The sequence below is a fragment of the Ambystoma mexicanum genome, chromosome 6p (genome assembly GCF_040938575.1).
Source record: "Ambystoma mexicanum isolate Mex_15411 chromosome 6p, UKY_AmexF1_1, whole genome shotgun sequence".
Classification (NCBI taxonomy): domain Eukaryota; kingdom Metazoa; phylum Chordata; class Amphibia; order Caudata; family Ambystomatidae; genus Ambystoma; species Ambystoma mexicanum.
The window spans coordinates 965082566-965110472 of NC_090935.1; the positions used below are offsets into that span (position 1 = coordinate 965082566).

Below are 27907 nucleotides of genomic sequence, written 5' to 3' on the forward strand. Positions count from 1 at the left end.
AAACGGATGCATTGACTGAAGCTGAAGTCATATTTTGCAATTAAGGTTTGTTCCTTAGTAATCAGACTGTCTATAGTCTTGCTTCACTATGCTTGAGAAGGACAATTCCTTCCTACCTGGCTACTGGAGCCCTATGATGGGTGTCTCTTGGACCGAGCACCAAGAAACTGTACTTTAAAGTTCTTACACAGTTTTTATTTACAAACACAAGGACGAGGTAATAACGAAATATAAAGCTCTCTTGACAGCAAGAGAGTAAACTGAAAATTCAAAAGGTTCTCTCTACCCTTAATGTTTCTTTTCAGCTTCTTCCTGCCAACCGCCTGCAGGACCAGGTTCCAAACCGTTAGAATGACAAGGACATCCGTGTGGGACCTTGGTCTTACTTTAAGCAAAGAAAGGAGTTTTTCTATAAATACAACAAAATGTCAGGTTGCTCAAAACAACACCATGTGTGTCCTGTTCTAGTGAAAAAGGTCCCTAATCCCTTTAGGACAGCATCACTCAGTTTTAAGGCATAAAATAATCCTTGTGCATTTCTTTAGTGGGGTAGGAGGGCTATCTCGTACTCATAAACTCTGGTCAACGTACGTTATCTATGCCTTGGCTGTGTGGCTTAGTCCCCCCCCCCCACCCGCCCTGCCCTTGGAGTCTCCTTGGCTAAGCTGTCTAGCCCGTTTTATACTGTGGGTAATGTAACATCGTGTACACCCGCCACATCAGGTGATGGGGACACGCGTTAATGGTGAAAGGTTATGTGACCCAAGTAAATGTGTGCTCACGTCACGCGCCAATAAAGCAGTTCCTGTTCGACCTTTCATGGTGGTGGTCATGTGTTTATTTATGCGTGCCTCCAGCTGCGCAATATCAATGGGTCACGACCCGACATTGACGAGGCAGAGGACCCGTGCCAGCATCGCTGTCGGTGTGCACCCACTCGGCCGATCAAGCTCCATTCACTGGTGCTGAGTCGTGCGCTGAAGCCCGAGCTCACCAGGCCCAAGGGAGGCAGGGCCTCAAGGTGGGAAGCAGCGGCTTCTGGTTATGCGGTGTCACATTCCCGCCCATACATTTGCTGCTGGGCACCCTAGACTGCTGGAGGTAAGAGCTCCAGAGGCACAAAGCACACACACAGAGCATCTGCTAGGGGGCACTGCTGAGCACAGCTAAAGTGCATGCACGCAAGCAGGACCACGGGTCAGCGGACCGCTAGGACAGCGTCTCCACGCCCACTGAGAAAGGAAATGCCCTGCACCCTGTGCCAAGAACACAAAAATTAGCGCTACCGCGCAGGACTAGGAGCTCGCTGTGCCGGCCGTGCAAGGAAGAGATGCATTCCCATTGCCCTCATTGTTTCCTTTTGACACGACAGACACTGCCAACCTGGGACCCAGATGGTCCCAGTGGATGAAGGAATTCAATGCATACCTTGCTGCTGATGGCCCGCAAGAGGACAAGCGCATCATAGGGTTACTCACCCTCACATCCTGCCCGGAAGTGCAGGACATTATTTTTTTAACTACCTTAAGATATGGAATACACCTATTCGGATCTCCGACGCATACTAGGAGAACATTTTGCGATCCACAAAAACTTAGATTATGAAAGACACTTGTTCCACACTACCATGCAACTTCCATGTGAAAGCATGGATACACTTGTAAGACGACTCAGATCCAAAGTGAAACATTGTGAATTTCATCGGTACAATAATGAAGAAGCTATCAAATCTCAAGTAATTGCGGGGTGCGAGTCGATGCCACTCATAAGGAAACTACTTCAGGCATCTCACACCCTGGCAGAGATCCTCACACTAGCGAGGACGACATTGGCACTAGACCTCCAAATGACCTCCATGAGCAAAGTTCACATTTCCCCAGTGAGCGCCTAAGAAGAGCAATCCATGAACAGACCCGCAACCCAACCAGCCACGAATCATGACACAGAGAGTGAAAAGCAACAGTGCTTCTGCTGTGGCTATGACCTTCCACATGAATGCACTTGCCCAGCTATGGGCCAAATATGCTCCACATGTGGAGGTGAAGATCATTTTAGACTAATGTGCCGGAACCCAAGGACATCCAGATCACATCATTCAGACCAACGGGCGCACAGACACAAACCGCCGAGAGGCCCACAAGAGATTACAAGAGTAGATACTCCCAGAGGAGAGCCAACCGGGAATTGCACAGCACCAGAACACATCACTCTCCCTTCCCAGATGCCCACTGGAAAGGGAGATGGCGTGTACATCACCGGCGCACGACCACACCTTCGACGAGTGAGTCTGAATCTCAGTTGAGTACAGAACGAAGGAGAAAAGGATACCCCTATGCGTTAGGAAACCCAGTCACCTCAGAACACTGCCCCACATTGCCCATCACCATACAAGGACAAACATTCCAGTTCCTCATTGACTAAGGAGCAACGGTAAACGTGATACCAGAAAGCGAATATCGCAATCAAACTTAAGCCCTGAAACTGAAAGAAGCCTGGGTGGACATATATGCCTTTGGTGTGAAAAGTCTGCTCCTTTACTGAGGAACAATCACGACAACTTGCCGACACAAAGACCAACAAGATCATATTCTCATCCACGTCCTCGGCATTGAGGCATCCAGCTTCAGAGCTGCGATTCAGATGAGGTTCATTCACATACTATACAACATCATGGCAAACAAATACGTCTCACCGGCCGCCAGAGTGGAAACAACTTCCTGAACCTCTTCAAAGGTATTGGAAAACTGAAAGGGCACAAGATCCATATACACATCGACAAGACAGTAAAACCAATAGCACAACACTATCGAGAAATACCGTTCAACATTCCAACATCAAGTGGAGAAGGAACTCCTGGCCCTCCTGGAGGCGGACATAATTGAATCAGCGACTGGCCCCCCCACGTGGGTCTTACTGGTAGTGTCCCTGCCGAAAAAGGATCCGGAAGGGCACATACGGTTGTGTGTCGACATGTTCACGCCCAACCAAGCCATATTGAGGGAGCATCAATCTCCGCGTATCACAGACATGATGCTGAATGGGGCCAATGTTTTCTCTCGGTTAGATCTGAACAAAGGGTACCACCATTTAGAACTGAGCGAGGCTTCCGGTGCATCACAACCTTCTCTACACATCAGGGACTTTTTCGTTATGAATGATTATTTTTCAGAATATCATCGGCTGCCAAGATATTTCAAGAAGAAATACGGAAAATAATATGCCACATACCACATTGTATAAATTACAGCATTCTCATCTTTGGCAAGTCGCAAGAAGCCCATGACACAACACCCTTGAAGGTATGCATAGCCCTCAGTGACGCAAACCTAACGCTAAACAAGGAGAAGTGCACATTCAACAAGACAACATTCAAATTCTTTGGCCACATATTCTCCGAAAAAGGAATCCAAGCAGACCGGGAAAAGATTTGAGCACTAACAGAAGCTCCCCGACCAACAAGCATCACCCAAGTAAGGTGTTTCTTAGGTTTTGTAAGCTACTGCACATGGTATCTCCCTGACTTCCCCTCTACTAGTGCCCCGCTCTGAACACTCCTAAAAAGGACCACCCATTCCAGTGGGAAGATGTGCATCAAAAAGTATTAGACAAAATCAAGAAAGACATTGCTGTGGTGTCTGAATGTCGTACTTTGACCCCAACCTAAGCACAAAGTGATGGTGGATGCAAGCCCCATGGGATTAGGGGCCATATTGGCACAGCATTCTGGCAGTGAACACGCAAAATGAACCATAGTATCCTAAGCCATCTAGAGCCGCACGGAAGCAGAACAGCAATAATCACAAACTGAGAAGGAGACCCTGGCGGTGGTATGGGCCTGTGAACACTTTAATCTATTCGTATATGGCAAGCTGTTCACTATCATCACGGACCACCAAGCCCTCATCATCATATATGGGAAGCCATCATCGCAGATGCTGCCCAGGATTGCGAGGTCGGGACTTTGGCCTGCAGGAATATTCATTCAACATCCTACACAGGCCAGTGAAGGATGAGAACCTGGCTGATTTCCTATTCTGCCATCCACTAGCAGAGACACACACCTCGAGGAACAGAGCTGACGGATACATTAACTATGTTATCCACCAGGACATACCAGAAGCCATTCCCATGGAAGAACTGATACAATGTACAAATGACGACGTGACCTTGGACCTAATAACCACATGCATCTGGAACTTCAGGTGAAAAATCACGGAAGGGTCATTGCCAAACAATAAAACTTCAGATGCAACACTCTTCAGGACACTGGCCAGGGCTAGAGAGGACCTGTCTGTATCCCCCTTGGAATTGTTTCTCAAAGGATAGTACTGCCATCATCCATACACCAAAGGGCAGTGGACACAGCACATGAGAGTCACAGGGGAATTGTGTCCACCACATGCATGCTCGACGGACAGTGTGCTTCCCTGGCATGGACAAGATAATCAAAAGCATTCTCAAAGCATGCCACATCTGCCTCAACCTACAAACCCCAACGCTTCCTAAGCCCTTACAAATGACGTTGCTACCCAAATGAGCATGGGAGGAAGTCGCTGTTGATTTCTTTGGCCTGTTAATATCAGGAGAAAATATACTAGTGGTCCTCGACGAGCACTCAAGATACCCTGAGCCAGAAATAATAACATCCACAGTGGCCACGGCAGTAATTTGTGTGGCGGACCTAACATTCTCAGGTTACGAGATTCCCAAAGTGATGAAATCTAACAATGGCCCCCACGTTCACCAGCAAGGACTTTCAGAATTTCACAAAATACATGTGTTTCTGACACAGGACGGTTACCCCTCTGTGGCCGCAGGTGAACGGGGCCGTAGAGCGATTTATGGCAAATGTCAAAAAAAACATCAGAATATCCAGCATCATCCACATTCCGGTAACATGCTCTGTGTCAGCTCTTGCAAGACTACTGGAACACACCACACGACTCCACCAGGTCGTGTACGGCAGAATTAATGTTCGGCCGCACCATATGGTCCAGAGTTCCTCACAACACCCGAGTAACAGAAGCTAGCACAGAGGACCAGATGAAAGAATATGCAGATCGGGGAAGGCGGGCAAAAAGAGGGGAGCTGGAAGTAGGAGACCATGTCATTGTGAGACAGACGGAACAACAAAAAGGCACTCCACCGTTGGACCCAGTGCCATTAGTAGTCACTAGCATGAAAGGGTCTATGATACTGCTGAATGAGCAGACAAACGAGTGGCGCGTAATGCATCTTTTTTCAAGAGGACACATAGTAGACCCCTAGAAATGAGTGGCAGTGGGAGTGATGAAGAGGAGCGCACCATAGAAGAGTCAGGGTACACAGGAAATGAGAAGGAGTCAGAGATTGAAGGACAGACCGGCCAAGGAAAAAGGCAAAAGCATGAACTGCTTGGTCCTCAAGCTGAAAGCAGTCCACACCACATTATTCGGAGACCAAGAAGGGTATTGAGGAGATTGGGTAGAACCAGGTTATTTTTGGGGAGATGTAGCATCATGTACACTGGCCACCTCAGGTGACGGGGACGCGCATTAAAGGTGAAAGGTCATGTGACTCAAGTTAATGTGTGCACGCACCAATGAAGCAGTTCCTGTTCAACCTTTCATGATGGTAGTTATGTGTATATTTATGCATGCCTCCAGCTGTGCAATATCAACGGGTCACGACCCGACAGGTAATAAGGTGATTGGGGTAATAAGTGCAATAAGAATTCTGACTGGTTGGTTATTTCCTTCCTGGACTTCCTATCCCTGATTGGCCCTGGACTCATGTGCCCCCACCCCTTTGTGGGTAAGGCCTCTGCTTCCTTAACTCCAGGTGAGTGGAGTTTTTAATAGTTTAGTTCATGTCCTAACCACGCTCACCATGTTAGGATCTGGCAGGAAGGTCACTACTGCTTCCTAAGCCACTGCTCTGCCTGTCAACATCATGCTGAACTGGCTCTCCCTGCCTAGCAAGTTCTAAAGCAGCTAGCTGTCCCCTCTGTTCACCAGGAATTTAAAGCGGGGGCTTACAGTTGCATCCCGAGGGCTGGTGCCAGATTCCTGTATCTGCTGTGTCTTTTGCTAGGAAGACCAGTCCACAATCCATGTCAGGCTTTATTCCTCAAGTGTGCGATATTCCATTCTCCTAGACCTCTGGACCCTGGGCAGGCTAAGTGGCCATGTGTTCTAGTCTCTCCTCAGAGTCTGCATGTGGCTGTTTGAGTCGTCTAATCAAGATATAGATTCTCCACCAGTAATCTGCAGAAAATACATTGATTCTTGGGGCCCGATTCATGGACTTTTCTGTGCAGTAAATAGGGATGTTGCGCTCCAAACCATGCGCAAAATCCTGTTTGTCGATTCATGGAATCTACTGCTCTGGACTTTTTCGGACTTTGCGGGGACTTTGCGCAGGCTCGGCACGTCTCTGCGTGCAGTCGATTACCCTGCGCAAGACACATCGCACAGCATGGGCGTGGCCTGCGCATAGGCCTGAGTAGGGGGAGGAACATGTAAAATGGGGAAGAACATGGGGAAATGTGGGCATTACGAAGGACGGGCTGCAGGCAGTCCAACGCACGCCCACATATGCACGGAACAAGCGTATTCATGGATCTGACCTCATGAGCTCTCATCAGGGAAAGGCCAAAGCAAAACCCTCAATCTATCCGCCACCCGAAGGCAGGCGTACAGACACTTGCGCATAGGAATCACCTCTGCGCGGTGAGATTGCATGTTGGATTTAGGAGGGCGCAGCGTGCATGCAGGCTGGCTTCAGAACTAACTTATGGGGTCACGTACGCAGTGTAGTAGGGTGCATGGGGGTTTGCACGCAGATTTTCCAGAGTTTTACGCAAATGTTTACGCATGTTATCGGGGTGTTGGTAATAGTTACAGGGGACCCAGTGCAGTCCCCCTAAGGTGCAGACCTGGTTGCGGGGGACTCCACGCACTGTTTCAAGGATGCATGTGTTTGCGCCCGCGGAGCACGCAAAGCTAGCTGTATCTGGCTCTTTTTGCTTTGCGTGGGGGGCATGTTGGGGGCTTTCCGGCTGCGATTTTCGTATATGGTCAATTTGCGCTGACAATTTCATGAATATGTGGAGCGTGCAGAAAGACCTATGTGCGCAGGCTCACATAGAAGCGCTCTCGGCGCCTGACCTTTGCGGGATCTCTGGACATTTTTCCATGAATTGGGCCCTTGATCTCTTTGGCCATCCTTGGGAGGATAGGGGGCTCTGAGGGTACCCACATTTATTGCGGTCGCACAACAAAGCGGATGACTCACCCTGACGTCCAGATCTCTGCACTCTGGAAGACATCCAGAAAAGAAACAGTTTCTCTTCTTTTAGAAAATGGGTCAAGACCAGAGGCGTTGCTAGGGGGATTGAGTGGACTATAGCCCTGGGTTTTTTGTTTCTAGCTCCAGATAGAAGCTTAGGGGTTACAACCAAAAAGGCAAGCTAGCCCCCAGTCCAGACAGTCCCAGAATTAGCATAGCCCCGGATCTTTTCAGACCTAGCAACACCCCTGGGCAAGACCTTTCTGTTTTTGTTTACCTGGTCGTGTAGTTCACCAATTGAGTATGCGGCCGGTAAAGCATTATAACAGCAGATGTAATGAAATTAAATATTTTGCTTCCTTCCACATCACTTTGTTTCATCCTTCATGCTCCACGCTTCTCTTGCCACCTTTGAGTAGCTTAGTATTTAATGTCCTTGTTCGTATTGTTTATTCCTTTATCGTTATTAGTCATGATTAGCCCAGGACACAAATTGATCAGGGCATGTTTCAGTTTGAAGACACACACTCTGCCTTTTCAGTGTGAGCATCTTCTTTTGGGAGGCACACATGCCACATGTCGAAACAATGTGCGCACGGTGGTCAGTAATCGCCTTATAGAGCCAGAGCCTATGCTCATCCCTGCAAACGAACCCTAGGAAGATCACAGCATTGTGTATTTGTCTTTGTGTCTCCTTCCAGTGATGTGGTCATGGTCTCGGTCTCAGAAATGGTTTTGTTTTTGATGTCTGTTGTATTCAGTTGGTCTCTGCCTATTTTCAATGATTGCCGCAATTTGCAGTCTTCCCCTTTTCAGCACCTCCTATCTGGTATTCCTTTTGTCTAGACGTCTTGCCAAGTTGCTTCTGTTCTTTCCCTGAATATTACATATGTATTTCCTTTTGAGGGTTCCTCTTTAGCTTCTTTAGAATTCCATTGACAATATTAGATGTCCTCCCATTGTAATGTTTGCCCTCTTTGCCTAAACATTTTACAGTCCCGTATTAGTGCCTGTCAGACTCTTACTGTCTCTATATTTGTAGGTCATGTGACCAATGCGTAACTGTGACACGCCATATTACTATTCTGGAACGTTCAAATAGTTGCGTTTTATGTATTTACTTTTGTTCGCACACATCTTTTCTGTCTAAACATGCTTAACTTCCACTATTGCATGCCTCTGGTCTCAAGCTCTCTCACAGTATGTACTTTACACAGTACTTTTCAGACATGCACATTCTCTTACATACGCCCAGTCCCTCTTACACATAGCTGGTTCTGCTCTCTAAAACACATCCATTCTCTCTCACGCTCTTACCTGGGTAGTCTCCCTCAGTGACTGTCATGCACACACAGATTTCAGTGACATCATATGTTGAGGTCAAGGAGCATAAAATCGTAGATGTACTTCTGTACAACACAGTGCATTAAGAAACCAAACCTTTGCATTCCCACTTAGAGTCCTCGTTTTTTTCCCCAAGACACTGATTATCGTTCCATTCTGTTTGGTTTCTTTGATTTTGCAGTTAAAATGCTTTTCCCAGGGGCAGGTCCAGCCGAGTTCTGAGGAGGCTTCTCTTCTCTAGGGCTCAAGGGCTGGCTCCATCAGCCGTCCCGTGGAAGTGGAATGAGGGATGGAGGTCACCTTGCAGAGAAACCACGGAAAGGGAATTCTCTCGGGCATGCATGGGTCTTCCAACACATCTTTTAGAGAGCTGAGTAGAGCTATTTGTTGTGGAGTACCCCGACGGGTGCCAAACGCTAAAGAAGCAAAGTAGATGGGGTCTGGTCAAACTCTCCTGCCAGGGCATATGCTTGCTAGAGGCTGAACAAAAGAACAGAAGACTGCACCGCTGGGAAGCTCGCCATGTGGTGAACAGCATTGAACTAGAAATAGAGTGTGGCAAAGCTGGCTGTATAAGGACAGTTTTTATCTGTGAGTAGATATCACTGTAAAGTATTTGCCAGAAGCCCTGGAGGCTTTGATGGCCTGTGATATGGACAAATACTATTCAAGTTAAATACGAATGGCTAAGGAGGTTTCTCTCAAGGGCATTTGCCATATTGGAACCAAAAACGGCAGATTAAGATAAGAAGACAACCCAAGACAGAATCCGCAGATATGAGGACTATAGAGACTGTGGAGGTCTCCATAGAAATCATAAACACAGAAGAGTTGGCATTCCCTGTCATGAAACTCCTGTTAGGTTCAATTCAGGTACTAAGAGGGTCCTCAATAGGTTTTTAAGCTCTGCCCCTAGGATGGTGGAAAAGAGTGAGTTTGTGGAGTAGGTTGTCGCCGCAGGTTGGGAGCAACCGATGCCCATGAATTGAGATGAAAATGCAAGAGATTAAAATAATGATAATGATGCTTGGGGGACATTTCACTGCAGTACCATTACATGACTAAAAAGGTGCAACACTGTTGAGTGCTCTACAGGTCAAGCCAGAAGACCGTGTTGACACTGATAATACACTGCTGACAGGCAAGTTGACTGATGCTGGGAGTGGGATGTCCAGTCCACAGGATGGATCCTGACTGGAAAATGTAACTCATATCATATTATTGTGGAGTCAACGGGGACATTCGTGCAGCTCATCTGCTTTTCTTTAAACAGGACGATGTTATTGAAGCCAGTTACACAAGTGCAAGGAGGTGCGAAGCGGAATACTCTCCCCGTACATGCAGTAGTTTCGGTAGATATACTCAACCATATAACAATGTCGTTTAGACAAAGAGCCACGTTTTTAATGCCTTACGTAAGGGCAGTGAGAATCCTCTGCCCTTAGCGCAGGGGAAGAGCATTGCAGTGGTGCACTGCCACTGCTGGGAAGCTGGAGCCTCCTCTTCTGACTTTTTTGAAGGTTGAAGGATCAAGTTGCTGGGCGTGGATAACCCTTACTGGTATGGTGGACTTGGTTCTCACAATTGTTTGAGACAGATCTTCTGGGGCAACGTTAGCAAGACGTTTATGCATAATGGAGAGTATTTTAAAGATAATTCTTTATCGGATTGGGAGCCAATGTGCCTCCTTTCTTGCTGCTGAGATGTGATCTTTTATTTCGGGATGTTGAGTGCTGCACGTAAGGCATTGTTTTGGATTACCTGCAGTTTGGACGTTGCAGTAGTCCAGTCTCGCTCCTCTGATTGCTCTGGCGATAGTGAGGCAGCTGATCGGTGTAAGGAATTGACTGACTGCATTGATGAGTTTATCTGTGTATGCAGCTGAAGAAGCGATCACGTTCACTTGTCTGGTGAGGGAGAAGGAAGCATTGAGGTAGACACCCCGCGTTTTTACAGATGCTGAGAAGGGGATGTGAATAGCATCTATCGTGAAGGCTGAGAATTGGGTGTTGAGTTTTTTAAACGTGGCTGGGGACCTCACCAGTAGGATCTCTGTCTTGTCGTCATTAAGGCATAGGTGGTTTGTAGCCATCCAGGCCTGGATTTTTGAATATATTTTATTCATAGTAAGGGAGTCTGTGTCACAAATGCCTGAAAGTGAAAGAAGGATTTGGGTGTTATAGGCATAGTTGGTGTAGGCTATGCCAATGGAGTCCAGGAGGTCGAAGAGGGGTTTGGTGGAAATGTTATAGAGGGAAGGGCATAGGCAGGAGCCTTGTTGAACACCACACGGAATGGAGATGGGAGGGGCTCTGGCAGTCTCTGAGAAGACTCTCATTGATCTTCCTTCCAAGAAGGATGCTACCCAGGTCATGGCTTGAAGGGAGAATTTGGTGGCGGCCATAAGATAGTGACAAGGCGTTTTGTGGTCCACCAAGTCAAAGGCCACAGAGCGATCCAGGAGGAGTAGGAGGGCTGGCTTGCTTATGTCTCTGAAGGAATCAAGCTGGTGTTTCAGGTATTGAAATGCTGTTTCTGTCCCATGTCCTGGCCGGAAGCCTGATTGGCACATCCCAATGATGTGGTTGGATTCTAGGAAGGTTTGTATCTGATCCTAGGCTGCCATGTCCAAGATCTTTAGCAAGAACCAGACCGTTGTGATAGGTCAGTAATTATTTGGTACTGTCTAGTAAGGGGAGAACCCACAGTTCTTTTAGGCTGGCTGGGAGAGAAGGAGGCATTGATACATCTAGTAATGAACGAGACTAGGGCTTCCAAACAGACTTTGACTATGTTAGTAGGGCAGATATCCCCTTTACATCTAGAGGGTTTGAGCTTTCTAAGTATATTGACCGTTTCTGTGAGTTGGTGATTAGTAGAAAGGTGTTGGGTGGAGGTGGTGATAGGGGCTTGCTTCTTTTCTTTTTTCTGTTGTAGGGAGGTTATTTTGGATCGCATAGTATTTTGGATATTTATGCACCAAGTTTCATCTTTGGTGATAGTGGTGGGGGGTGGACAGTGTTTCTAATTCAACACGGTCAACCATACCATCCTGCTCAACCCTCTCCATGACAACCTGGGTATCACCGATCAGGCTCTGACCTGGCTGACCTCTTTCCTCTCTGATCGACCCTCACAGGTCCAACTTGGGTCCTTCCTTTCATCTATCTCCCTTTCTACCTGCAGTGTCCCCAGGGGTCCAACCTCTCGCCCTGGCTTTACAACCAATACCTGGCTACTCTCGCGCACCGCATTGCCATTTGGTGCTGACGACACTCAACTTATTTTCAGGCCACCTCCTCTCCTTCTCTCATCTCTGATTGGCTATCTGCCATTCAAGATTGGTTTGCCACCAACCATCTCTGTGTGAATGCCAGCAAGACAGAGATCCTCCTCATCGGCACACCTTCACCTTCCTTTCCCCTCACTCTCTGGCCGGCCTCCCTTGGCCCTCCTCCTACCCCCACCTGCAAGTCTAAGAACCTCGAGGTCATCTTTGATTCCATGCTTTCCTTCTCTGCCCACATCTCTGATGTCTCTAAAAAATCAAACTTCCTACTGCACCTTCTCAGAGGTACTCTGCCTTTCCTCTCCTTCCCCCAGAAGTTCACTGTCTCCTGAGCCCTGATTCCCTCTAGGTTGGACTATTGTAACAGCCTCTTTCTAAATCTACCTGCCTCCACTCTCCGCCCTTTGCAACTCATCCAGAACAGGACTGCGAGACTTGTCCTTGGCCTCAAGCCCTGAGATCATATCTCTTCAGCCCTGAAATCTCTCCACTGGCTCCCAGTGATTGCAAGGTTTAAATTCTAAACCCTTTGCATTGTCCACAAGGCTTTCTGGGGCCTGGGTCCAAAATACCGTCAGTTGTCCCTCCGTAAATACCTCCCCTCTCGAGCTCTTCAATCCTCTACCTCTAACTCCCTCAGGGTCAGTCGTTTTTTAAAGAAACGAGCTAGGGGTAGATCTCTGTCTTCGTCTGGGGCCTCCCTCTGGAACAGCCTCCCTGCCACTTAGAAACTGGAGGAGAACCATCTCTGGTTCTGGAAGCACCTCAAGACCTTTCCCTTTGCTTCTGCCTTTGCCCCTCCTCTCCCCTGCTGATCTTCTCTCTCTCTGCACCGTGCACCTGGCCTACCCTCTGACTTCTGGGCCCAGGCACCTTCTCACCCTGCCACCCACCCGCACTGCCTCCTGGCAACCCCTTGTACTGGGGTCTGTATCTGTAACCATACAGCCCGACCCCTTTTTCCTGCACTTATCAGACATACCCTGTCTTCTGCCTTAACCTCACCCCTTGCCACTTGCTGGCTGCACTGCCACTGTTGGTTGCCTTTTATTATTTATTTATTTTATTATTTATCTGTTTTTCCTTTGCTGCACACTTTCGACTTCTCCCCCTTTCATGCACTTTTCCCCTTTCCCTCTCCAATGCACTTGCACGTTCTCAATGTCACTGGGCCTACTAAGATCGTTGTTTTGTTTCTCCCTTGTTCCCCTCCGTTGCCTTGTCACGCTCTGAAACACTTGTGTACAAGCGCGATACAAATAAATATACCAATATCAATTCTCTAAGGATTCTGAAGATTTCTTGGCCGTTCGAACTGGCATTCTATATTCTTGTGTTATAGGCTGTCGCTTTGGCTGTAATGATGGACTGTTTGTATTCTTTGGCAATCGAGTCGAAGGAGGATGCTGACTGATCTGTTGGGTCTTTTCTCCAAATAATTTCTGCTTGCCTTTTACTCAAGCGCAGGGCCTGTAGGTCAGGGGTCTTCTGGTTTGGCTCTGCTGGGCATTAAATGGGAAGTGCGCACAAAAATGTTATTGTTCAAAAAGATGGGCAATAATCAAAAATAAATATAAAACATATTTTTAAAGAAAGTTTCTATGTAAAATTTTGAGCAAAAGAGGCTCAAAGTTTTTACACCGGGGCATCCATTTTGTGATTTGAAGCAGCCTCCTCTGTTCAGGCTAAGCTCTGCTCTGGCAGCAATAATCAAGCAGCAAAAGCCCCCTACTGGGAGCATTTGCTTACTGCAGCCAGAGCAGAGCTTAACACAGAGAGGAGGCTGCCTTCACTTACATTTGACGTTTTCTGTGCTCCTCAAGCCCGGGGAAGCACAGAAAACGTAAAATGAAAGGCAGAGCAATTATAAATACTTCTCTGGCTGCTGGCGGAGTTTTCATAATTGCTGCGACTTTTTCTAGTTTCCCGTGCTCGGGAAACTGGAAAAGAAAGTCACAGGAATTATGAATACTCTGCCGGATGCCAGCAAAGTATTCATAATTGCCTGGACTTGCCAACAAGAAAAGGCGCGGCAATTGTAAATACAACTTTGTTGTATTCATGATTGCTGTGGTTAGAAAACCACAGAATTCATAAATACAATAGGGTTGTATTTATGATTGCAGTGAGTCTCCCGTGCTCAAAGTGAAAGCCACCGTAATCATAAATACAACATGGTTGTATTTATAATTGGAGCCCATGAAACTTAAAAAGAAAGCCACGGCAATCATAAATACAACAACGGGTGTATTTATAATTGCTGTGGTTTTCTTTCTTCAAGTAAAAGTTTTTGTTTTAAAAAGCGCTTACGAGCAGCAGCCGGCGAGAAGGATCCTGACTGCATTCTCTGCTCTCTGGCAATAACGAAGCAAAAGCCACCCACTGGTAGCTTTTGTTTATTACAACCGGCTTTTGCTTCATTATTGCGTTGAGGGCAGAGCTTAACACAAGCACAGGAGCCTCATCCATTTCACAAAATGGATGCCTCCTAGTGCTTGAATTTCTTTAGTTTGAGCCTCATTTGCAAAAAATGTTACATATGAACTATGTTTAAAAATATTTTGTAGGTATATTTTTTATTATGGCCCATCTTTTGAGACAATAACATTTTTTGCGTAAACTTCCCCTTTAATGGGGCCACCAAGTGTATAGTCTTGTTCAAGGTGTTTAAGTAGATATCTGCTAGGGTCATTGGGTGCAGAGTCAAGGTTCTCAGGTAAGAGTGGTGCGAGATGAGGTGAGATGGAGTCTTTGGATATTTTGTGGGTGCTGCACGAAAGGGTAGGATGCATTACTGGAGGTGCAGGCGGCTGCTGATTCAGCATCGGGAGGGTGAATGTCACAATGTGGTGATCTGACCATGGGCAGGGTAAGTTGGAGGTGATCGGGATCTGGCTATTCAGGTCCGATACCCAGTTCAAGATTCTACCCTTATTGTGGGTTGGGGCTGAGACCCGATGAATAAAGCAGAGGTTGGAGTGTGCATTAGCGACAGCTGCGGTAGCAGTTACTGAAGGGTCATTAAGGCCTAGATTTAGGTCCCTGAGTACTATAGTCCTCGAGGTAGCATTGCAGTTTTTTCCTACCATGTGAATCAGGTCTTCCTCATAGGAGGATGGTGGGGAAATGCTTCTGGGAAACTAAGTAAAGCATAACAGATGTAGATAGTGAGTTTGCCTGTCCTGTCAAACTACTGTGCGTTAGTGGGAGAAACGAAATGGCAGTGGGCCTCATTACGACCCTGGCGGAAATCGTGGTGCAATATGCACCATGGAGCACGGCGGAAAGCTGCCGATACCGCCATGGGGGTTGGCGGATTTACCGCCCCATTCCGACCTTGGCGGGGTGGTAAATCCCCATTCCCCATTTTACCCTTCCCCATTCCCATTTTTGCCCCATAGGGTATAATGGGAGTGGGGAAGGCGTTAATTACGCCACCGTAAAATACGGTGGCGTAATTAACAACAAGGTCCCGTAGCGCCATGGATTTCTCCGCCCGGAAAAACCAGGCGGAAAACGCTCCATGGCGCTACGGGAACTCGTAGTAGGGCGGACGGGTCCGCCGCGAATACCGCTGGCGTAAACCCACTCCGCCAGGGTCGTAATGAGGCCCAGTGTGTGGAAGGATGGGCAAAGTCTCTGAACCAAAGTCATCCACCATAGCTAAGACTCCCAAACTAGTCCAGTGGGTTAAACTAATTTCTTTGGATTGGATTCATAAATAATGGTTGGATGAACTGAGCAACTCATTCAGGGGCTACGCGTTTACACATAGAACGCAATAAAGATTGGGCTGTGATGATGGGATCAAAATGGAGATATAACCAAAGCAATTATAGGTACCTACCCAAAGAGGCTCCTATTTCCTAATCTACAAAACACAGCTCTTGGGATGTAGCCCCCTGATGGCCATCTCTGTCTCTAGTGCCTGAGTTTATTTTCTTCGTATTTGTTGAGTTATTCCTTGACTCCAATATTCTCATTTAGCTTCTCCCAAGCTCGTGGGATGTGGATAGAACCTATGCCTTACCAGCAAGTATTTATTATTCTCTCCAGGCTCACGGGATACCCAACATTATTTCCATCAAGAATCTTTCCCTACCCACCAACCAAGGGTTGCCTTCGTAGACTTGAGCCCATGATAGGCTCTGAGTGTGTTTCTTCTCTTTCAGCTGTCTCTGACCCATGCTAGCTTTTTGGCTTGAGCCCAGCAAGCTGTCAAACAAATCTTCTCTGCCACCGCATTCTCTGGCCTTTGCTAGAATATGGGGAACAGTTCACAACAGTTAATATATGTGGCAGCTTGCTTTTCTTCCTCCCATTCTGGACAGGGACTGGCAATTCCCTGCAAAATCCTCCTCCCTTTCTTGCCTCCTTCAACCCCTCTCGGAATCTCTATCCTAACTCAATCTTCCTCCTTCTGCCTCTATCTATGCTGTTTGGGTGGCTCTTATAGCTGAATGTCAAACATTTCAAATACACACCAAAAATGTCAGAAAAAGAGATATAAATTTAACTTGGGTGCATGAGAGGTAAAACAAACCTAACACATAGGCTGTCAATATAAAGTGAGGAAGATGGTACACCGAGATAGCCCTGTCTCCTGCACACCTTTGTACTGGTACAGACACCAGTCAAAATGTATAAATGAGTATAGAGTTCAATTCACTTAAAGTGTGGTAGTTTAAATCAAAGCAGCTCTCAACAATCCATACATAAGTCTGGGGACTTCGATCATGGTCTGGTTATAAGGTTGCCTTGATAGCCCCAGTAAGGCTTGGGGCTGGTGGATCCATTGCTTACTAGCCCCAGGTCATGGGATGCATCAATGCTTGACAAGTTCACCTCCTCCCTGTGTCTTATTCACGGATGAATCGGATGCATGTGGTGAGATTCTTTTTATGCTGTGCTCTCTAATTCCCTAATTAGACTGGGGATCACTGGCCATGGGCTTAAAGACGGCCTCTGCCATCTTGAGTTCAGCCATACCTGCCATGGACACTGCACGGCTTTGTGACCTGGCTCCTTCCGTCTCCGGTATTGTTTCCTCCTCACTGTTTTTGTCTCTGTGCAGCTGGTGACCTCCCTGCTCTCTCCACTGTTTCCAGAGAATGGTGAGCATAGTGGACCGCAAGTAGGTGCGCAATCCATTCATCCACTCTACTATGTACCCCCACTGTGATCCGACATGCATATGCACCCCGAGTGTGATCTGGCACAGGCGCCTTAAATATGTTCCCTTTTAAAATGTTATAATCAAGTGTGTCTTCTTTCACGCAGACAACCGAACCTGGCCTGTACCTACCCTTACCTTCAGACATCATCTCTCCCATTCATTGGGACCCGCTTACAAATCCGACTGGGGTGCTTAAGCAGATTGGTGGGGGCGGGAGGATGCTGGGGTCGACCTGCCCTTTGGCACCTTCAGGTCTTGCTTCACTTAGAGTGTAACTTCCCCTGACCCGTAGAGCATCCTGGTTCCCCCTCAACCTGCTCTTTAATGGTGACTTTGTCACATATACCCACATTCCCAGTGGCGCCTACTGGTGTTTCTTCTGGCGAGAGTCCGATTTGTGTGCCTTTGTGGTTCTCCTTTTTCTTTTTTGCAGTATTACTTTCTTGATTTCATACGTTTATTCGAATGCAAGTCTTGGTAATTATTTAAACCTGTTTCCTTTCTTTATTTCTCTAGGCATAATACCGTGAACGGAAAGGTGCAGAAATCATTCCGCAGAATGAGCACTGAAGAGACAGAGCAACAAGAATTCTTCCTTTAGGCTGCATCACAGATGTCTACAGGGCCTCTCTGAGGTTGGAAGCAGTGTTAAAAGAACTCTCCCGTCACCAGCAGCACACCATATCGATTGATGCCTTAAATTTGTATTGATACGTTCAACCATGGAAAACGCCTTTTTCTTATGACATGACGTGTACAGATAACACCCCATTTTGTAAAAGTACTTCTTTGCTACTTACAACAGAGGCCATTTTGAGAACCATCAGGACCAATGAAACCTCCGCGTCACACAAATCATGCCTGGCCCACTGCATGAGCACCCTTCAATGCCAGTGTGCATAGTGTCCTAGCTTGCGCTATTCCACTACATACTACTGTGAGGCCACAGTACTGCTATGTTTTTCTTTTCCTTTGTCAAACTTTCTTTTCCGTCTTAGCTCAAGGGGTGATAGCGTCCTATCAGCGCGGCTTTGAAGGGTCTGTACAATGCCATTTGCTTCAGAATCTTCAAAATGGTTTCAGCCCAAGGCATTGGGTCTTAGACTGCGGTTTGAGAATGACAACCGTCGAGCCCTGTTGCGCAGAACCAGCCTATGTTCCAGGATATCAGTTGAAATGAGAAACAAGATGAGGATGGCAAGACATTTTAACTGGAACTGATTCAACTGTAGCCATGGCCATACATTATCTGAGAGCTATCTGCATAGTAGGTTTGCCGTAAACCTGCATCCCCCTTCATCACAGACCCCAATCCTATGACGGATGGGCCACACACCTTATGCTGTTTTGAGATGCTTCCTTTAGAAGAGATGAGCCTTGCCCAAAATCCCCAGTCATCGTTATCTCCGTAGTACTCTGAGAGCATGATAGTTTGATTTTTGAAACCAGTCTGTGCTTTAGGAAGGATATAGTCCTTGTGAACATCTCGACACTACAGAGCCTTCCTGTGGCTCGCGGGATAACCTGCATTTATGCACATTTCTGGCATTCATTTTTTAAACCAATGCACTGGCGTGGGTCATAGATGGTCTGACACCCACGGATTAATCGTAGGTTTGGCAAGAGGTCACCAGGTTCTTATTGACCGTGAGATGCATTAGAAAGTTACAATTCCTCACCTGGAGTTAGGACATGCACAAATCCTAAAGTGTTATCTGCACTTTAATAAGAGGGGTAAAGAAATGATTCATGCAGTTAATGAATAAAAGTGGGCCTTGTGTGAGTAAATCATCCCAAAAGGATACTTGTTGCATGTGTGATGCATTGTTGCAGTTTACAGGTATTAACCAGTAACTTATATTGTGCCAATTCAAAGTTAGTTCAGGGAGAAAAAGTACATCATGCAAAGGTGCAAGAAGACAGAGTGAAAACAGAAACGAAGAGAATACAATGGGGAGGCCAAGAGGTAGCACAGCCCCCTAACCCACAGAGTAGCTGCCATTGGTATTAAGAGACCTGTCTAATCACTCATGATGTCGTTTCACCAAATGCTACTCTCGTCCTTTGTGCCTCCCTTGCCATCCGTTCCTTGTTTTTTTGTTTGTTGATGATGATATAGGTCATTGTCTGATGGTTTTGGCAATCAGCCGAGATTTGGATAATTAGGTTATTTTCTGGAAATGGCGCACGCTGGCTATGTAAGATTTATCCCCGCATATCACTGTGTCCATCTTAGATTCCTCCATTTTATTTCCCCTTATTGAAACGTTTAAATATTCATGTTGTATGGCACTGATTTTCATTGACTAAGATAGAGGCACCAACACTAATACTGCCTGCAGTTTTCTCTGCTCAGCATGTGATGGACGCCATCTTTTTGATGTAAAACAGGCATCGCTGCTGCCCGATGACTTATCATAAGGGCATATTTGTTTGGGTAGAGTATCGTTTTGCGACACCATTTGTCAGCATAGATGATGATCGTGAGTGGATTTTTGACCAAGACTAATAACAAGATATGTGATCCATAGTATAAACGATAAGTCCATCACTGCGTGTATCACTTGTTCCCTGTGCTAAAGCGTGTCTCTTCCTTAAAGGAGAGCAATGTACTGGTTCCACCAAGCTCCCATGGGGGACACATCAATGTCTGCTCAGCCACATTGAACTTTTACTTGCTTGGGGCTTTTGCTAAGTAGCTGTAGCTTTGAATTTGAAAATGAGTGCACATTCCTTCCTTAATTTATCTGATGTATAAGTTCATCGTTATGCGCTATCTCACGTATGCTGTGCTTCTTTTGCATGGTGGAAAACTGGCATTCATTGGGCAAAACAAATCTCAGGTGTGGCTCGATATTGTCATAAACTCCCAGTAGAGAGAACATGCTCAGATGTGTGCATTTTCGTCAGCATGTAAAATTAGCTTGCGGAAATGTGGGCTCTTATTCGGAGGACCAAAGAAGCACATGAAATCTGTTGGCCACTTCTTCTAAAATCTCAGACTTTGACTGATTAACATTTTCTTTTAATACTGCTTTCACGGCACACCATCAAGTCACCCGTTAGGCCAGGGTTCTGCAGGCTTTGGCTCTCTATAGATGTTATAAAAAACATCTCCCAGCAACCCGAGTCAGCATAGTCAATGGTGAAGGATTGTGGCAGTCTTGGTCCAATGTATCTGCATAGCCAAAAAGTGAATACATCTACTTTGGTCTATACACTTTGCAAATGTTTGGTAAAAGGAAGCTCGGACTTTAAGCCTGATTTCATGCATTCAACTTTGTCACTTCATATCATTGTCCTTCCCTCCTGCCAGATGTGCTATCAAGCGTGTTGGTCCAATACCAGTCCACATTTAGAAGTAATGGGACCTTTTTAAACATGAAGAATCTACAGATTTCTTGATAATTCGTTGTTTTCAAACCCAACACTCCTCGTAGGCATGAAAGCGTTTCATGCTTAGCACTGTTGCCACATGTCGGTAGATAATGGTGTTTGTATGCACTGGTGGTTCTATGCACTATTCTTGGACAGTAGCCAGGTGCCTATTTTGCAGATGGTGCCATGCAGTTTTATGTCAAGACCACGATCCTGCTAAATAACAAGTAAAACTCCTCACAATTGAAATCATTAAAGTTAATTGACCTTACAGTAGCCATAATTAGGATATATCAGGCACGTTTTGCAACTTCAGTAATTACCCTACTTTAATGATGTTTGTGAGGGAGTGTATGATGTGACACTGCCCTATACCCTAGACAACTACACGCATTGTTCCCTATTGACGCTTTCCTTAAAGAAGAGTAGAGGGGACTCTCTTGCCTTTCATTCCCCAAACCCTTCCAATGAAAAATCTGTAAACTGGACCTAACTGTCCTGCTTGTTTGGTAATTTACAAAAAAGGGTCCTCCAGCATCCCAAGACCAAATGTCAAATGAAACATTTCCTACTCAAATCAGCCGTAGAAGCAGATCAGAACAAAACACTAGTACGGGTAGTAGGAGAAACCTTACTACTGATCTCTGCTAATGACATGATACTCAATATTGCTGAAAATCAAATGAAAAGATCATATTTAACTAAACACATCAAATGGTTTTATCACTTTAAACTGATTTAAAAAGTAGATGTGTTAAATATTTTTATATCTTTAAAATATTGGCAATGTTAAAGTTCTTATTGACATTTTCATTGCTGTGAACACCACTGGCAAGGGCACCAGCCAATCATGTTGCTCAGAATGGAGGCTATATTCACTGTTATATGCCTGCATTCCGAGCTGCTGGTCAAATGCACGTCCTCACCACTTCATTCCACTCCAGGTTCCCCTCTGCCTAGGGTGACCAGGCGTCCCGATTTTGACAGGACTGTTCCTGAATTTGGTGCTCTGTCACTCTTCTCAAGATTATGTTTCCATTGGAAACTGCAGTGCTCCCTAGGTCTTCATAGCTGGCAGGCAGGAATGCACAATCCCGCACAGAAGAAATGCTGCATTTTTTCAATTTAGGATAGTGTTAGTTTGTAATAAATGAAATGAATTATAATATGTGTTTATTTCAACAGTAACACTTAAATTCCCTTCTCCTTAAAATGCTACTGAAGTGTAGTGCCTTGACAGCCACTTTCAAGAGTTAGTCCTACTTTTATGTTAGTTGCCCTGTCCCTGTGTGGGTTGCTTTTTATATCTGGTCACCCTACATCTGCCTCCTCTTCCCCACAGCTACATTAGCACATGTGAAGACCATATGTGGGTGGTAAGGGCTGTAAAGAAATTTAAAATGGGGACACATGAAACTTAATTGAGGCATCTCTGGCACAGGGTGCTATCAGTCTCTTTTCCATGTTGATCATGAACCATAAGCAACACAGAAAACGGACGTAACATCAAAGGCATAACATTCAGCACTACTTAGGAACGTTTTGATTTTCATTATATTTAATTTAAAGAGTCCTTTGCACCTGGGCATGGTGTCCGATTTGCTTGTGCGCTTAACTTGGACAGAACACAGTTACTTGCCAGCAAGTTATATGACCTCACAATTAAGTGTTTTTGATTTTTGCCAAGCCAAAGGTTCCCTGTTTTTATTATTATTATTTTTTTTCTGTCAGGTAAGGTTTATGCATTTACATACACATTGTTCTTGCTCTTTCAAAATGCTTTGTAGTTTTGTGCATGGGATCCAGTGCTGTATCTATGAGGACTAGAACATGTATGGGTTGTTGACATTGCATTGTGAAATAATTAGACGCTACCAAAACGATCGTTTTACAGAGGAAGGAATTTGAGATTTCTTTGGGCTTGCATTTTCTTTCCCACAAGAGGAAAATCAGCTCAACCGGTTGGCTTGGTTATTGATCTCTTACATTTGCTTGTGAATGGTGCATAGCCGTTTCAGTAATGCACAGAATGAGCGAAGGAAGGCTGAGACATTAGCAATGCCCCATTTACACAAGTAGTTTTAAAACGTGGAATGATAACCAATCAATCAAACTGGCCCATGTTTCTGCATGACCTGAATACATGGAATGACCTGTACTTGTATGGCCTACTTTAAAGTGCACAACATGGCAATGTATTTTTTTGAAACTACGTAATCTTCCAGACCAATTATTGCCAGTTTTGATAACTACAGATCAAGGAACCTTGGATTTCAAATTGACATATACAGCAAGTCATTAATATTGCCTGGATATCTTGTTAATGGTTACCAATGCTGATAAACTTATTTGAACATTCAGTTTTTTATTTCAAGCAAATTGAAGGTATTCAATGTCTCTAAGGGAACATAAATGAGTTTATCGGATTCGGCAAATTAACAAGGAGCTATCATTCACGTAGGAAAACAATTATTGTGCTTGAAAGAGATGGTTGTTTTCGGAAACAGCAGTACGAGTTCTTCGATGACCAATTTATTGTGCAGAAAAGGTGCAGTGTGAGCCCCTGTGTTAAAACATCTTTAAAAATGAGGTGCAAAGTAAGGATTAGATATGAAAAAAAGAATCCTTCAAATCATGTCTTACATTCCATGGAGTATGCGGTGCTTGACAATGAGGAGATGCTCTGACTTCCCTCTGATGTTCCATAATTCCATGACATACTCTTTAGAGTTTTACATTAAAGTATCTTTACTGTTTACATACCATGTCTATGCTGGACGATGAGAGCTTGCTAGTTGTGTTCTGTTTCTTTGCCAACGTGGTGCAAAATTGTTTCCACTCTGGGCCATAGGATATTCGGTGATGATTCGTTGTCTTGGCTCAGATTGGAAGATCAGAAGGGTCCAGAGTGAAGACCAACATTTATGTTCACATGTTGGGCAGAGGACAACGTGATTGGTAACGAGGAAATAGTACTTTACCTATGTGTTTTTTTTTCTTAATTTTTTCATCTGTTATAGAATATGTTCAGCTGAATCCTGAGCCTCAGTAACTCAAAGTATTGATTTCACATGTCTAGGACTGTGGCGAGCATAAAAACACATACTTAACATTTTGAATTGTTTCTGTTTCTAATGTGTTGATGAGAATATTTTACAATAATCAAATGAGTACTAACTTTTGTTGTAAGAAGTATTATTTTATTTGAAAGATGAGCACTTTTGATTCCATTATCTGTATTTCTGGTGTATGTGTTTTTTTTTACTTGTACATGACACTTCTGATGAAATTAACAATTAAAGAAAAAGTGTCAACACTATATCTTTGGCTGTATCTTTTCGTAAGAACATCTCGAAAGTGGTAACATCTTCACAATTACTTATTGTTATGTTCTTCCTTCCACATATTGTAACGTAGTGCGGAACTTTTCTGCTTTGTGAACATCTTTAATTTAAAAAATGAACATCCATTTAGATGTCACACTGGTTACGTGTTTCGCATGTTTATTCAATTACACAGAAACTATTGCATTGTGCTTCCAAACAACGCACTGAGCATGGCCTGGAGGGCCTAGAATAAGCACATTCTCCCCTGTCAAACAAGGGCTAAGGTGGCAATAGTTGAGAGCGGTGAAAGCTGACAGTCCATTCACTGACCACCAAAGGAGGATATGAACCGTAGTGAACCTACCTGTCAAGTGGAAGCAGAGCTGTACTTTCATAACTGCTGCATGTTCTCCCCATCTAAGTGTTGTTTAGGCCTCAATCACTGTTTCTCTCCATTCCTCTGCTGTCATGCTTTTTCCCCTCTAGGTGAATATATTGGCCTCTATCACTCTGCCTTGCATCTCTTATGCTGTGATCTCTACTGTTGCCCTACAGGCTTTTTCCTCTCTTGGTTGAGCTGATCCTGGTTGGCTCCCATCGCATTCTTCACTCGCTGCCTGTTGCTGCCTGTGCTGCTTGTCTCTGTCTCTGCTCTGCTGTTGCCTGTTGATCCCCCTGTTACTCACGCCCCCCCCCCGTTATCCCGACTCCCCTCCTTGTGCACCCTGTAGGGTGTTGCTTTGTGCAGTGTTTTCCTTCATCTTCTCCTCCTCCCACCTTCTCCTCCTCCCACCTCTCCTTTGCCTCCCTCTATCACACCCACTGTGGTGCTCTCAATTCCCCCCATCTTCTCTAATAATAATAATAATACTTTATTGTGATATAATCCAAATTATTAGGATCTTACACAACTAAACACTTAAACATATGCATAGACATAAACATCAACATAACCACGAATACCATACCTTATTATGTCAAAGTATAAAATGTAAAAAGTCAAAAAGAGAAAAGAATAAAGTAAATAGAGTAATAAAGTTAATAATGATAAAAGATAAAAGATAATAAAATATATCAAGTTATCAGCCACTACATAGATCAATCAAACAATCAGTCAAACAGAGGCAAGGAAAAGAAGGGAAGAAGGGAAAAATGGCAGTAAGCATATCACTGTCCAGGTTCGACTGCCAATAAAGGTTTGACTTGAGACCATGTCCTAAAAATAGCCAGTTGGAGTCCCAATGACTCAGTATTCAAACAACTGATCCAAAAATCTACACTCATAATGGTCTCAAAATTGTGAACCCATTTAGAAAAGGGCACATATATACAGGGCCAAGTTTAGAGCAAAGAGTTAACACATGCCGGCTAGTTTCCAGCGCTCCTGCATTATGGCAAATCCGGCAGTTTCTAGCTTCCAATGGTATCTTCAGGCGACCCCCAGTGATAGCAAGTACCAGGAGCTGATTTGTCCTGAGGCTCAATATAAAATGCCTCACGTCAGGCGCCGGGCACAACAGCAAGTAGGGCTGGGGTTTCCGATATCTATAGGTTACATGGGCTACAGCCTCATACCCTCTCAGTTTAGCCAGGTGAATGGAATTCATGGACCAGTCCCATCTATTCAGTTTTTCTTCGAATGAGCGTTTCAAATGGATGTAAGATAACTGGGACTTATTCTCCTGCGACCAATCGATCTCCTTAAATAGGGCTTTGTTTAGAGCTTTATAGTTGGATCCCCGGGGATGCTTCTCAATCTCATAGTTCTCCCCAGCCAACCTCAAGAGTCTGCAGTGAGGATTACATAGTTTTTTATGGTAAAAAGCTTCTCTTGCACGTAATGCCATACCACTCAGGGATATGAGGCCCAATTCAAGGCGTAGGTACTGTACTGAGCAAGACGGGCCCAGTCCTAGTACCGCACGACAAAAGTGGCCCTCAAGGATATTCAGCCACTTCAAATCTTGCATAGCCAGTGCCTCTAGACCATAAAGAATGGCAGGTACAAAACACTGTTGGTAAAGTTTTAGTATTCCTGCCATACTGAAGCCTGCCGTGCCTCTGGCAAATTTGCATACCTGGAGGGTTATCAACTTGGCACGCCGTTTTTTTGTTGGAAACTATTCCCTCATAATTGGCAGGTGCTTTGAAGTTTTGAAGTCCAGCCCCAGGTAGGGATAGGATTCTACCACTGCAATAGTTCCCAGCTTAGTGTCAATGCCAGTACAGGTGGGGCCTTTGCGAGCAATAGCCATTACTTTAGACTTGTCCAGATTGATGATCAAGCGCAGTTGGGACGCATACTCTGCCAGCTCATTTAACATGAGCTTTATGCCGAATAGAGTTCGATCGAATATAATTAGATCGTCGGCATAGAGCATGCCAGTAATAGGGGTACCTCCCAGTTTGGGGGGCAGTTTGCTTTAGCGGACATGCGTTCCAGTAGATCTGCAATATATAAATTATAGAGCATGGGCGCCGTCACGCAGCCCTGTTTCACCCCTACATTGATAGGTATAGAAGTAGATAAATCACCATTGTCATTGAGGCAGACTTTAGTCGAGGTGTCACTATGTAGCTCGATTAGTATATGTAGCATCCAGGACGGGCAGTTCATACTTCTAAGTTTGCGCCAGAGGGTATCCCAGACCACCAGGTCAAAAGCGCTACTGAAGTCAATAAAAGGGATGTATAGGGTACTCTCCTGACTGCTAGAGGTGTTATTAATCAGCTGATCCAGGACCCGGATGTTTTGGGTGGTGCTGGCCCCAGGTCTGAATCCAGTTTGTGCATAATCAAGAATCTGGTTTTCAGTTACCCAGGCTTTGACTTCCTTCAGCACCAGAGTCATAAAGATTTTACTTGTCACATTTAGCATAGACAATTGTCTATAGTTGGCAAGAGATCCCATATCACCCTTTTTGTAAACAGGTATCAGGAGGGATGTTTTCCAAGACGATGGCACAAGGCGTACCCTGCAGATACGGGAATTTGTAAGCGATATAGCTGGACCAATTTTATCCTGAGTTGGGATTCAGGACTTTTAGCTTCTGTTCCCCTCTTGACTTAGCTTAGCAGTGCCATATGGCACAGGTGTTTCTGTTTCAAAGTATTTCAGTACTTTTTTGCCACTGCTCTCTCCGCTGAGTTAGGCGGTGGTGACGTAGCCAAGAGTGGAATTGACATTTTAGCTACTTAATTTGGTCCTTTATCAAGCTGCAGGCAGACCCGGTCAACAGGGACCTCCTTAGTGCTCGAATGGAGCGTCTCATCTCCCGTTTCTTATCGCGTATATTGACTTCAAAAGCAACCTATACACCTGACTTCCATCCTATCCTGGAAGCAGGGATATCCTTAAACAAAGCCTTAGAGGTTAGGGTTATCCACTGTTCGATCGCCTCAGGATTTTTTCCCCACAGCAGCTGTTTAATTTCGATGTGGCTCGGGAAGGAGATGAAGTTCATTTTATCAATTTTCCACTCGGTTCATCGTATCCTTGTTCCAGCATGGTTAGACGTGACCACTTGGCATACTCCCTTAAGAGTGGGCCTGCCTCTTCCCTCCATGCTCAGATTTAAAGTCGCATGGTTGCTGAAATTAATTAGGGAGATTTTTAAATGCAGGACGTGCCCAAGGAGGCTTTCAGACACTGCTATATAGTCAAGCACAGAGCGTTTTACTCCAGCTGCCCATGTGTAGTTGCCCGGGGAATCGCCCGAAGTGCGTCCATTAAGCAGGGTCAGATTCCATTCCCTAAGGATATCCAGCCACATTTTTCCTTTTGGAGTACTCATAGCTACAGGGAGGTTACATCTGTCGGTAACATGGGCATAATTCCCACAACCTTCCAGGTCCAAACATTTAGCATTAAAGTCTCCACACAATAGCACAGGGGTGAAGGCTTTTCCCATGGACCATGTAGTGAATATTGAATCTAGTGTATCTCCAAGGTCCTCCATGATTGTAACCCCCGGGGGATCATATACATTGACTACCAGGATGTCATTGTAACCTCCCCAACCCCTGGGGGGGGATATCTGTATAGCCAAAAGATTACCACCCGGGGAGCCCCCATGGATCAGCCTAGGATTATAAGAGGATTTGACACTGGTCAGTAAGCCACCA

At 45.3% G+C, this 27907-nt stretch overlaps 1 protein-coding gene across 8 annotated transcripts in view; it reads left to right on the forward strand.

Annotated features, from left to right (window-relative positions):
- The window catches only part of SNCAIP (synuclein alpha interacting protein), a 666776-nt gene extending 643001 nt beyond the window's left edge, over nucleotides 1–23775 (forward strand). For all 8 annotated transcript variants that reach the window (XM_069625574.1, XM_069625570.1, XM_069625572.1 and 5 more), the window contains one exon: nucleotides 17595–23775. In XM_069625574.1, coding sequence (XP_069481675.1) covers nucleotides 17595–17679 — 85 coding nt within the window. In that variant the 3' untranslated portion in view covers nucleotides 17680–23775. The remainder of the gene's footprint in view (nucleotides 1–17594) is intronic.
- Nucleotides 23776–27907: the final 4132 nt, after the last annotated feature.